General features: G+C 37.5%; 2 protein-coding genes and 1 non-coding gene across 3 annotated transcripts in view; all 3 read right to left on the bottom strand.

Annotated features, from left to right (window-relative positions):
• Window positions 1–1299: 1299 nt before the first annotated feature.
• On the bottom strand, window positions 1300–1416 carry LOC122075008. Its single transcript, XR_006139148.1, has one exon. It is a non-coding gene; the product is annotated as a U5 spliceosomal RNA (small nuclear RNA).
• A 3528-nt stretch (window positions 1417–4944) lies between these two features.
• LOC122073114 (diphthamide biosynthesis protein 3-like) lies at window positions 4945–5600 on the bottom strand. Its single transcript, XM_042637640.1, has one exon. The coding sequence runs from the start codon at window positions 5392–5394 to the stop codon at window positions 5146–5148; it is 249 nt and encodes an 82-aa protein (XP_042493574.1). The 5' UTR covers window positions 5395–5600; the 3' UTR covers window positions 4945–5145.
• Window positions 5601–7457: 1857 nt separating this feature from the next.
• LOC122073374 (F-box protein SKIP23) overlaps window positions 7458–12420 on the bottom strand; it is a 10432-nt gene continuing 5469 nt past the window's right edge. The window contains exon 3 of the mRNA XM_042637954.1: window positions 7458–7975. Within this exon, the coding sequence (XP_042493888.1) occupies window positions 7956–7975 (20 nt within the window). The 3' untranslated portion in view covers window positions 7458–7955. The remainder of the gene's footprint in view (window positions 7976–12420) is intronic.

Here is a 12420-nt window from a genome sequence, read left to right as displayed (position 1 = left end):
CTGTCTGAATATTTAAGGGAGATCATGCAGCATTGGCACCAGCAAGGATTAAAGTATCGGTATCGGTCACTGTATCAATCGATCAAAATCAAGATACGTATCGGAGAGTATCGTATCGTATCAGAGATACACTAAGATACGCTAAAGATACACACATAAATGGATAGGAAACATTTTTTTAAACACTTTTGCATAAAGAATTTGTTAAAAAAAGCTATTGATAACATGTATTATGCATAAACACTAAATTGAGGGTATCGTACTAAGAATTCAAGGTTTGTAGTTGTCCCATAAATGTAAAATCCTTGTTTCCAACATTGATTTCCACTTTAGTTAGAGAGAAATATGGCTAACAGCAACTTTGGAACAAAAACCCTTCAAAAAATCATGTTTTTTCTGAAAAATTACCCATCTTGGCCATTATATGACCATAGCGCACTGTATCGGTACATACCGATACATATCGCTACTTATCGATACATACCAATATATATCGATACTCACCGATACGTGCCAATATATACCGATACGTTTCGATTGATAAATATCGATACTAACCGATATGTACCAATACCTACCGAAACGTACATTTTACCTCATTTTTATAATTTTTAGAGTCGTATCGAGGCATATCGTATCGTATCGATGTGTATTGGTGGTGTATTGATGCATATCGGTATGTATTGTATGATATATATCGATACAAAAGGATTTTAAAAATTTCATGTATCATATCGATGTGTATCGTATCGATCGGCTAAATTTAAGATATGTATCGAAGGGTATCATATCGGTATCGGAGATACTTAAAACCATGGACGCCAGTATGCCTAAGCAACAAACCGTTAAACTGATACAGTAAGTCAGCAAGACTGGCTTCAACAATCTCTCAATGTTGATTAGAGTTGATCTATCACATCCAATTAAGCACTTCTGGACTCGTATACCTAGATGAGTGTTTGCTTTGTACATAAAGATCAAGTAATTTCATAAAAGCACAACATCAAAATGAAACAATCATAAATCATACACTGACGATTCATAATGCAGCCTTATCTGATCCGCGATGTAAAATTACCATTACTTTTCTGTACAATGTTTCAGAACCACAAGAAGACTTCGAAGAGTAAAAAAACACTATAATGGATAACGTTATTCTCCCCCTACAAACAAGAGACTCGAAGGCCTTGATTCCACTCCATAATTTCCCATTTCCACATCTCATCCAAGAACTTCCTTTATCAGCCAAAGAAAGATGCCTTAGGCTATGGAAGAAATACTTCAAACTACTATTGCAGGGTTCTCCAAACAAGAGAACCCTCCCAAAAATTGGCGTATGCCGCTTTGTACGGCGAACACACGGTATTCTTTAGTAAAAGGCGAAAGAACAGTTCGCTCTGTGCTCACCGCGCGGCTGCGTGATTTGGAAATGGTGATGAGTGATTGTTAAATAAGGTCATTGGAGTTTTAAGTTGTCTCTCATTTTCGATGTGGGACTATTTTCTCTCCATAGTACTATCTACCGACTCATCTCTACTTCTGTCAAAAGTCGTCCAACACACAAAAAAGGGGAAAACCATCCCTTGTGCCACTGAGACTCCTCTCTGCAGGCCTAGACTCGCTGAGATTCAGGCCTTTCAAGAAAAGTTGTTGAAGGCGTATGAAACCTCCGATATCATTGGCTCATGTAGGCTGATGACTGGAGTATGAAACCTCATCTCTTCTCTTCTTTATTAGACACCAGAGATGTGGGAGGAGAGCTTGAAGCTTTACTGTAAGAACGGCCACATGGATTAAGCACAATCTTGTTATACTGGCGAAACAACTATTCTACAGATTTGGTCTGGGATCTGCTAGTTACATTGGTGGGGTGAGGGTCTCAAGGCTTAAGAGGCTTAGAAAGATGAAAGAGTTCATGGCCCATGTGCAGAACTTATGAGGATGGATTGATTGACCTCTTCGTTTTAAGGTAAAGGATTGATTGACCAGCATGACTTTCGTAGAATTAACACCGAGTTGTTATGCTCTCCTCCAGAACAGCAAGATACTGGACAATAAGGCCTTTCGCAGCAGATTTTGAGATTTAAATTTTTCTTCAAAGAGCATCTAAATGCACGAAGCTCCTGCTGGGAGGGGCAAATGTACCCAACTCCAATTGATTGAGTTATAATCGTCATCTCAAGTGCCAACCATGATACGATTGACTTCACATTCCTTGGATATGGGTGGAGACTATTCAAATTCCTTGGATGTGAATGGAGACTATGGGAAATTCAAAATCAGATCGGAATTGGCAATCTGATCCTGATTCCTCCTATTCCAAAATGAACTATTCACACACCGTGTCTAGGGTTCAGGCTGAATCTGACCTATTCCAGCCAGAAATTGATATCATTCCTATCGATCCGCAATAGAATTAGATCAAAATTGGCTGGACGTGATATTGATATGATTCCAAGTCAATAACCTTGGTGTAGAGTGTAGACCCTTATATCGTGTACACCAAGGGAAAGGGAAGAGAGAACAGCGATTCTATCTCCCAATGGTAACGGAACTGTTCAAAGGCTTATCGCTGATGCTTTCAATCTTCGTGTTCTCTTGTTCCCACAATAAGGGGATGAAAATCACTGAAATGAAGTCCCAGCTCTACACTTTTGCTTAGAAGGGTGGGTGTGCAATAGTTTTGTAAATTGTAACATGCCATATGACCCATGCGTCCTGTAATAACTACTACGTATATCAATTCTCTAGGCCTGGCCTGAACAGCCTCTTCATCTTCTAGATTTAGCCCAGATTTGAAAGGGCCAGATTGTAAATAATTGTTATCCATATTGCACCTTCACTGCTGATTCGGTAAACATCTTTTGTGGACCAATCCATCGCCCAGAGAATCAACCAGAACAACTACAGCTACAATTACTACGAATTTGGAAAGCTAAAGCAAAAAAATTCAGTGGGATCCAACTCCATTTCTCAGTAGAATCGCTAGACAAAATGCCAGCTTTTTTGAAGGCTTACATAGAGCTTAAAACCAGAAACCAGACATCCACAAGCCATTCGATCATCATCCAGAAATCTCTCATCAAATTTTGAACATCACAAAGTCACATGACATAATCGCCAAGACACCAGAAACAATCATCCAGATGGGTAGTGAGAATAATGTCGAACAGTTGCAAACTGAGTGCGTAAGCTGTACGATTATTTCATAACTTCTCTGTTGGATGTCAACATTGCATAAACATTACAGAACAGAAGTGTTTATTAATTAAGTTTTCCCTTAGATTATGTGCATAACCTCCAATGCATCCCATATTTGAAACTCTGATGGCCTCGCTTCCAAAAGCCAGTAGACAGGACATGTGCTTAATCAGCAAGGGAGCAGATTTTCCCACAACCAAGGATAAATCCTAAGCCATAAGCTGAAGCTTCCCTGTGGACTTGATATCTTTGCAGGTAAAAACCCAATGTTTCCCATCCACAGAACCCCTTCAGGCTCAGGCTCACTGGAATCACCTCACATCACAAGGTTTGATCTTCTAGCCGGTTGTACATTTGCTGCATTAATCACGTATGACTCATGAGCCAGAAAAAAAATAATAATAATAATCTTGAACAATATTTTAGAGCATATTAAACAGCTTATTCATCCAAAGGAGGTTTACCTATTCTGCTACTTCAAAGCAGGATACAGATTACTTGAAGGTTGTGTCGAAACCACTGCTATAGATGCCTTACCTTTGGAAACTAAGGCAAAACTGATGGGTTTCTCGAAGCCTAAAGGTTTAGGATTAGAAGGACAGTAATAAAACAGAAAGTCAGTGTGAATAAACATGGACCAGATTTAAAGAATGTGATAAACAGAAATATGGATCTCAGATTTGAATCAATTTTCAATGGATTGCGATATTCAGATATAGGAACAGAATATCATAATTTGAACTTGATCCAAGGGTCTGATCTCAAGTTTCAGAAGAGTTTGAGATAGGACTTCCCAACTAAGAATCGATATCAGCAATAACTGGAAGGATTTGAGCAAAATATAAATATGAACAGATTAGTACCAACAACAGGGAAACCCTACACCTGAACAATAATCTGAGTTGAAAAGTAGACAGAAAAATAATGCGAAATGGATATTAAAGAAGCAAGTCTAAGATATCAGGAATCCTAGTGGTAGCTGGATTTCAATAATCTGATGTCAGAAGTATGAACAATTGGTATCTTTAAAATCTCCTTCGAAATCAACATTGGCAAAAGATATTTTATAATACAAAGATTCCATGTATCATTCAACATTTTTCTCACTAACACTGGAAAAATATGGATGAGGAACCAAGTTTTAAGGCAATTTGAAGTTACCAATTTCCGGAATCCATGGATCAAACCAAATGGAAACATTACATCCATTTCCCACCCCCCAACACACCACATTTCTTAACAAGGGTAAAATATTAGCAATATTATTCCAAATCACAGGATTTACTTCTTAGCCTTCAAAACTTGAGCCCACATGGAGGAAGGATTTGTAAACAATCTCCATCCTAGTATAACCAGGAAACCTAAATGTTTAGTTTTAAGGTTGAATTGCTCCCATGTTTCTCCAATAGAATGAATTTCCATATTTAGTTTTTTTTTTTGGAAGAATGAATCGCTTAACTCAGAGATTTCAATAATGAGTGGTTGCTTTGTACCTGCTCAATTGAAGAATCGCTTTCACTGAAGGAAACACCACATCAGCAAAAAGGGGATGCAGAGTTCATGTTGTGTCTCCAGAAAAGGGAAGAAATCAAGTAATTCCATTAAACACATCAAAATGAAACAATTTTCATGTTAATTACTTAATCATCGGAACTGTTAATTCATAATGCTGTTTGGTCCTCATATCTGCAGTCATGAGGATCGGAGATAGAAAGTTACCCTCATTTTCTGTAGACAAAGAACTGGTTTAGAAAATATATCAATCTTATATTAAATCAAATCCTCGCTGAAAATCTCTTTACAAAACCAGACTAGAAAACTCAAATACTCCAAAGTTCAAACGGGTGCTAAGGAAAATAATTAATGCATTCCATCAAGAGTTCAAAACTGTGAAGGAAACAAGAAGAAGAAATTATAAAAATACAAAATCCCTAACCAGAATTTCTAAGCAACGGCGACAGGCTGCTGTTTCGAAGGCTCAAGCTTTTTGTTCTTAGATTCTCCCAAGAAATCTTCCATATTATAGATGACGGTTATGTAAAGAGAGCAGCTAGGGCAACGAGCAATTTCTTCACCTAGTTTTAGCTCCTCCTTGGTGATCTGAAACAAATCCCCACACGGGCATGGATAGGTGAAAGCTTGAATCCCTTCGTTCCACTCCATGTCTTCGATTTCTACATCATCGTACGACATCCTTGTTCTTCCCTTTCGTAGAATTAACAGGTGATGAAGTTCGATCGAGGGAGCCGGAAAGAAAAGATCGGATACAGGTCGATTTTGAACAAAAATAGGGTTTACAATCGCACCCGAAAGCCAAAAGGAAGAACGATGGCGGTGTTGTCTGGGTTTCGGGTTCTCGTTCCAATTTTAAAAAGACGCGTGAATCTTCCGCCCCAGTTGGCCAAAGTGATCAGTGAATTGTATACCGTCACAGGCTGTGTCTAACATCTCTTTCCAATTTGAGAATCCAACGGTCCACATTCCACAAATGTGACGGCATAGCCATTATGTAAATCGTAGGATTGGAATTTTAGGTTGGATATTACAAGAAACTAAGAACGCTACCCCGCTAGTCAGACTGTTTAAGGTTTAGTTTGTTTCTCAACCAATGGATAGAAAGTAAAAAATAAATAATAAAATAAATTTGAAAAAAAAAATAGAGACAAAAGCTAATAAAGGTTTTTTTATCAACCGAATTGAGTCTTGGCTTGATTCATTCGTAGATCGCCCATGTAGGGCAATATAAATCCGTTAGGATTAGAAATCTTAGCTAATAACATTTCTACAAATAAGGGGTCTGACCACAAGACAACATAACTTTTGATCTAATATCAAGAGTTCTCTCTCTCTCTCTCTCTCAATTGAGGGTGTGTCATTCATAAATATCTTCATTATTATTTCTAGACTTGTAGAATGGAATTTTGCTTAGCGAGGTCACTTCCAGTGACTGTTCATGGAAAGAAATACATATTGCAACCAGATTCATTTCGCTACGTGGGAAATATTTTTGAGGTAATTATAGATCCCATGTATATTTCCATTCAACACTTGCTATAAAATAAATAAACTACAAGCTAGTGTATCTATCCCTAGACACCGTGTGTATGAGAAGACAGTTTTGCCCCACGCTTAAGATACTCACACATGCCCTCCAAGAAAACTTTGTCCCAAAACTCTGTAACTATGTTCTTAGATTTTCTTTCAGGAAAGTGTTTCCTATGTTCCTATGGATTCCTATGGAAAATTTGATTCTTATGGATGCACAAGAAAGCATCCATAGAAATGTTATTTTCCACTTTTAAAGGGGAAGGGGAGGGGAAGGGGAGAGGCCAATCATTTCGTTCTTCTATGTATGAGCGCAGCAGCCACACTCCCCCACCACCAAAACCATTTTTCCTGTTTTTCATACTGATACCCTCTAACTTGTACCTGCCACATCAAGACAACAATTATGAAAAAATTACACTACCCCAAACTAGAGATGCTCCAACATACCCTCCAATTGCCAGCCCCCACTTCCCTCCAATTGCCCGCTCCCACTGGAATGTACCTGGGAGGTGGGACCGCGGGAGGTATCATTCTCTTGCCCCTTTTTCAAATAGAAAATGATAATTTAGACATATTAGTATCAGTATGACTGACCGATACGATACCCAATACCGCATTTTATTTCCCTTATTATCATCTTTGTTTCGACCCAACCAAGCCCGTCCACATTTATTCCATCCTGTGGAAACCTCTTCACATTGTGTAAGTGCAACACATCTCCAACCCAATTTTTGATGGACCTGAATTTATATTTTAGGCCATGACCATCCTGGCCTAAATTTGGGTAATGGGTTTCAGTTATTTGTTGGTGTACATCCCTTAAACTTGTTTTCTATGTAGATGGAACTCTGTTACAGATCCAGGAATGAAGTGTCTCATCCAATTTTCCCACCCAAAGAACCAACCTATGACACTTTAGTATAGTAGCATTTGGGTCGAAGATAGTTGGCTCCTATGAGCTATTAACAGGAGGCACAAGGCAGTCAGTAAAGACTACAATAAGAGAGAATGGAAAGGTGAATTGTCTTATAAAATCAACCAGAATACCTGCAACTACAAGTACTACGATCCAGGAAAGCTAAAACAAAAAGAGAAGAGTGAGATCCAGCTCCATTTTCTCAGTAGACTCACCAAAGATTTAGATCTGTAAATGTAATGTCAAAGGCTTTACTTAAGATTCAAACCAGAAACCTGTCATCCATAAGCCATTAGACCATAACTCAGAAATCTCTTATCAATTCATGAACATCAGTCATATAACATAATTGCCATGACACCAGGAAAAATTAACTGGATAGGCAGTGAGAATACGGCCGCACAAAAGTTGGCAAACCGAGGGCTCAGGCTGCATATCTCTGGTACGTAGACTGTACTATTATTTCATAACTTCTATGCTGGATGTAAACAATACATAAACATCACAGAAGATAAGTATCTACTAATCAAGTTTTCTGTGTTTATGTACAAAACCTCCCATGCATCCCATATATTTGAAACTTTGATGTCCTTTGCTTCCAAAAGCCAGTAGAAAATACATAAGCTTATTCAGCAAGGGAGTAGATTTCACACAACCAGTGATCAATCCTAAGCCGTATGCTGATGCTTCCCTGTGGACTTGATATCTTTGCAGGTAAAACCCATAGTGATTCCCATCCAGAGAAACGCTTCAGGCTGACTGGAATCACCTCACTTCACAAGGTTGATCTTCAATCTGGTAGTGCATTTGCTGCATTTATCATATATGGCTCGTGAGTCAGAAAAAAAAAAACTTGAACAAAAATCTGATTGCAATCATGATAAGAAACAGATCAATCATATTGATACTGTTGAAGACTAGGAGCCTGCTTACCAAGTTGGTGAAATGTCTCTATGTTGAGGGCACTATCTGTGTCCAAAATTTAGAAAATGATAAACAGCTTGTTCATCCAAAGGCGGTTTACCAATTCCGCTACTTCAAAGCAGTATACTGATTACTTAAAAAGGTTGGGGAGAAAGCACTACTATAGACACCTTAACTCTAGAAACTCAAAGACAATTGATGGGTTTCTAGAAGCCTGAAGGCTTGGGTGAAACACAGTAATAAACCCAAACGACGGTATAAATAAGATCCAGAATTATAGAACAAGTGATAAACAGAAATCTGGATCTCAGATTTGAATCAATTTTCAATGGACTACTATATTTTGCTATGGGAACAAAATATCAAATGTTGAATTTGATCCAAGTGTCTGATCTCAAGTTTCAGAAGAGTCCTACTTGAGATAAGACTTCCAACCAAGAATCGATATCAGCAATAACTGGAAGGATTTAAGCAGAAAATAAATATGAACAAATTGGTAGCAACAATAGGGAAACCCAACACTATTACCAGAACAATAATATGAGTTGAAAAGTATAACAGAGATAAATAATGTGAACTGGATATTCAAAAAGAAAATCTATGATATCAGAATCCTAGCAGTAGCAGGATTCCAATAATCTGATGTCAGATTCTGAAAGTAAAACCACGGGCAGTTTCAAAATAGTCTATTTGTAAACTCTGAGATCAGAATTATCAATGGCAATACACAAGAAACTGAGATCTTCCATAATCAAGTATGTGCAGGAACAAAACAGGTTAGAACTAGAAGCTATTGACCTGTTGCAGAGATTAACAAATGAAGAAGGGATATGACCAGGCTTCTCACCACTGTACAGAAGTCCCACCAGCAGTATTGGAATCTCACCAATGGAAGTTGAATCTCACAACCAGATTATGAGTCTCACAGAAGAATAAAAGAAAAAACATACTTTATTCATTGATGGGCCAGGCTCTAAAACCTTACATGTTTATATAGAATGTATAATGTCAATAGGATAGCCAGCAGCAGCCAATAGGAAACAAGTTTATTCACAAAATGAATTAAAAACAAACAAAATATATAAGATAAACTGCCCCCATGCTAGGCTGTTGGAGTATTCCTAATGCAAGTAGGATTACTAATAAATAAACATAAAACTGGGCTGGGAATTTATAAAGAGCATTCCAGCGTTACAAAGAATTTAGAAAAAAAAAAAATCCTACATAGTGGCCCGATGACCTGGTTTTTGGGTGAAACAAAACACCCTTCTAACTGGGTCAACTCAGTGCATAGCTGTGTCTTCTTTCTCCTTTGGTAGTTATTATAAACCCTATCTTGATGCTTTTGAGGCTGATCTGCATCAGCAATCCTATAGTTTCCACATCTTTGTTGAAGCACCCCTTTCCAAACTTTCATGACTAGTCAACTGAAAAGGTTCTTTAGTTAGTCAAACTTTTGAGGTTTGAGTTTAAACTTCAGATGACTATGCAGCTGTATGAAAAAAAAGGGGGTTAAAAGAAGGGAGAACTTGAGCACCATACATTCTCTTTTCTGTTTAAGCAGGAAATTTTCTTCTCTCCCATCGGATTTTTTTTGGGGGTTGGGGGGGGGGGGTGAAGGGGTGTGATATTGGAAACATTGTGACTATTCAAAACTGGAACTTTTTTTTATTTTCAATAGTTTTTAGGAGTCAAGCTCAACATTAGGGTAAAAAAAGCGTTACATAAAAGAAAATTCACAGCAAGTTTGGAGGGGTGCTTTGGCAGTAAGTGCAAACTATAGGGATGTTTTTTTTATTTTTAGAAACAACCAGAGATGCATATTCATTGAATAGAACCACCAGACAAACTAAAACGACGACCAACGTTATTCAAATAAGAATCAACAAAGAGACTGAAAAAAAAAATTACAAAATGTACCTACAAAATCTTCAACCAGATATCCCAAATCATCAACACCAAGAGAGCTTCAGATGTTGCAAGAAGCTTCTGGAAGCATCCCACAACCCTTTCCTCAACTCCATCAATGGCCAAACCTACTCCTATTTCACCTATACTCAATCTTGAAGTCTGGGTCTCTCAGGGTCTAATCTCTTATCCCAACCAAGAAATTGACTGTGAATCCTAATGGAACATACTCTTATCAAATCTATCTTTCAGATACAGACTTCAATCTGGATCGAATGTGTTTATCTTAGGAACAGTCGAACTTGATTCTGGTTGTGACTGTAACAGCTAATTTCATCAATTCAAAGAAGATGGAGAGCCAAGATGCCCATGTTCAAATTTCAGGCCCAAGCTTTTGGGTTAGAGTCCTGACTTGCAGATCCCAAACCCCTCCCCCCTAATTAATTTGAAGAGCTATTGATAGGTTTCTAGAAGCCTAAGGGAATGGGTTCAGAAGCTCAGTTGAAAACCAGAATCACAGTGAAGAGAAATTAAATGTCTAATGATCTTCAACTCAGATAGCAGAGAAAATTTGGTTAAGGTCTGATTTTTAGAGGGGAACAACTCCTCAAAAGATGAGTCTGATCCGATGGTCGGATCTGTAATTATAAAGTTATCCTATTAGGGATAGGATTCTTTAAAACAGAATTCCAGAATTGACTACTGATAGCAGATCTAAATGGGTTCAAAACAGAAATCAAAAGTGCATCACAACACCAACAGAATTCAGCAATAATATAAGAATATTAACCTGAAACAGAAAATCAAATCTGATTTTATATAGAGTAGAACTAGAAATCCAACTTGAAGTAGGACCCTCAGAGATCAGTACAAAAATAAAAATTTGAAACCTGGGGAATGTTTAATATTCCATTCGATATCCAAATATGAAACCAAATTTGGAATCACAGATGGACACAATGGAGAAATTGAAATTCCAGCAAGGAATGCACAAGAAGAGAACAGAAACAAAAATACTGACTTAATTTGATGGTGAACAAGATGAAAAATGGAAGAGAAATAGAAGGATATGGACCAAGCATCTCCCCTGGAACTAGATTGGAATCCCACCAATCCTACCTTAGCATATCACCAGTGATTGCATTGCATCTTACAACACTATTCTGAATCCCGCATAATTAGAAAAGGCAAAGCCAATCAATCTAATTCAATAATCAGAACTGTGTGGTCTATGAAGCCTTACAATGCCTATATAGAAACTGAAATAGGAAAGAAAGAAGTAGTAAACTCTATCCAAAGTAGGAATAGGTGTCCCACATGAATAAAACTATATCCAAACTAGGAAGAAGAGTTCTATTCAGGCAAGACTTTATCAAACCTTTACAAGTAAAGAGACGAACAATAAAATAACGAAATAAAACAGCCCAAACTAAACTAAGATAGTAATCCCATATTTTAAGCCCATTAGTGGCATATTACAATTAAACCCCATTGAAGTAAAGGCCCAACACATACATCACCCAACCCAATGCTTATTTCCATCAAAATAAGTCCAATTCTGTGTTTTATTTGCATCAGCCGTTTTCACAGTTTCTTCTTGGTTATCAAACTTAAAAATTTACAGACATCTAGCAACTCTCCCTCCCCACCCCAAATCCCCCTTAATCAAGAGAGTTCATTCCCCCTAGAATGATTCTTCACCATCTGGCAAACTTAATCACACTGAAAATTAACTGCTGCATATAAAAAAGATGAACCCCAGCAGAGCCAGCAGATGAAGCAACCTTAATCAGATGAGAGGCTTCTTACTTCAATGCTTTACCAAATGTCCATCTAGCTGGATGTGAATTTCCATGATTGTCCTTCACATGCTTGAAAACCATATTGAGTGACAAACAGAACGTTTAAATTACAAACAGTGAAGTCACAATGTTTATCCATATCATTCGAATCCTTCTATGTTAAATTAAGGGCATAATATTGAAGGACATGACAATGTTCACTAAGTCTCATGAACATTACCAGGACCCCATATTTATATCTATGCATTCGGTTGGTGAGCCACTTCAGACAATGTCTTAACCATTTCATCTAGAGCTAAATTTTGAGGTTTAAAAGACTACAGAACCAGAATAATTTTCATTACCAGGTAACCAATTGTCTAGATAGTCTATTTGAGGTAAGGAGTCATACATTGAGATGGTTGAAAGAATCTGGGATATCTTATTTGTAACAGGCTACCAACACTATCCTTTACATGTAATACATTTAGCAATCTGGAAAGTGTTAAGAATCAGCACAAACTATAACACAGATGATTGGTTGGAAGCATAAACAATCTCAGCACAGTCAACCTATGCTGAGATTGTTTATTATATCAATGCTTCTTTTTCTTTTTTTCTTTTTTTTTTTTTTTTTTTTTT

This window comes from Macadamia integrifolia, chromosome 3 (assembly GCF_013358625.1).
Source record: "Macadamia integrifolia cultivar HAES 741 chromosome 3, SCU_Mint_v3, whole genome shotgun sequence".
Classification (NCBI taxonomy): Eukaryota; Viridiplantae; Streptophyta; class Magnoliopsida; order Proteales; family Proteaceae; genus Macadamia; species Macadamia integrifolia.
This window is presented reverse-complemented; position numbering and strand designations above follow the sequence as displayed.

Bases quoted from the DNA above. Each gene is read 5' to 3' on its own strand.
- LOC122073114 (XM_042637640.1), bottom strand. From the start codon at position 5,394: ATGTCGTACGATGATGTAGAAATCGAAGACATGGAGTGGAACGAAGGG.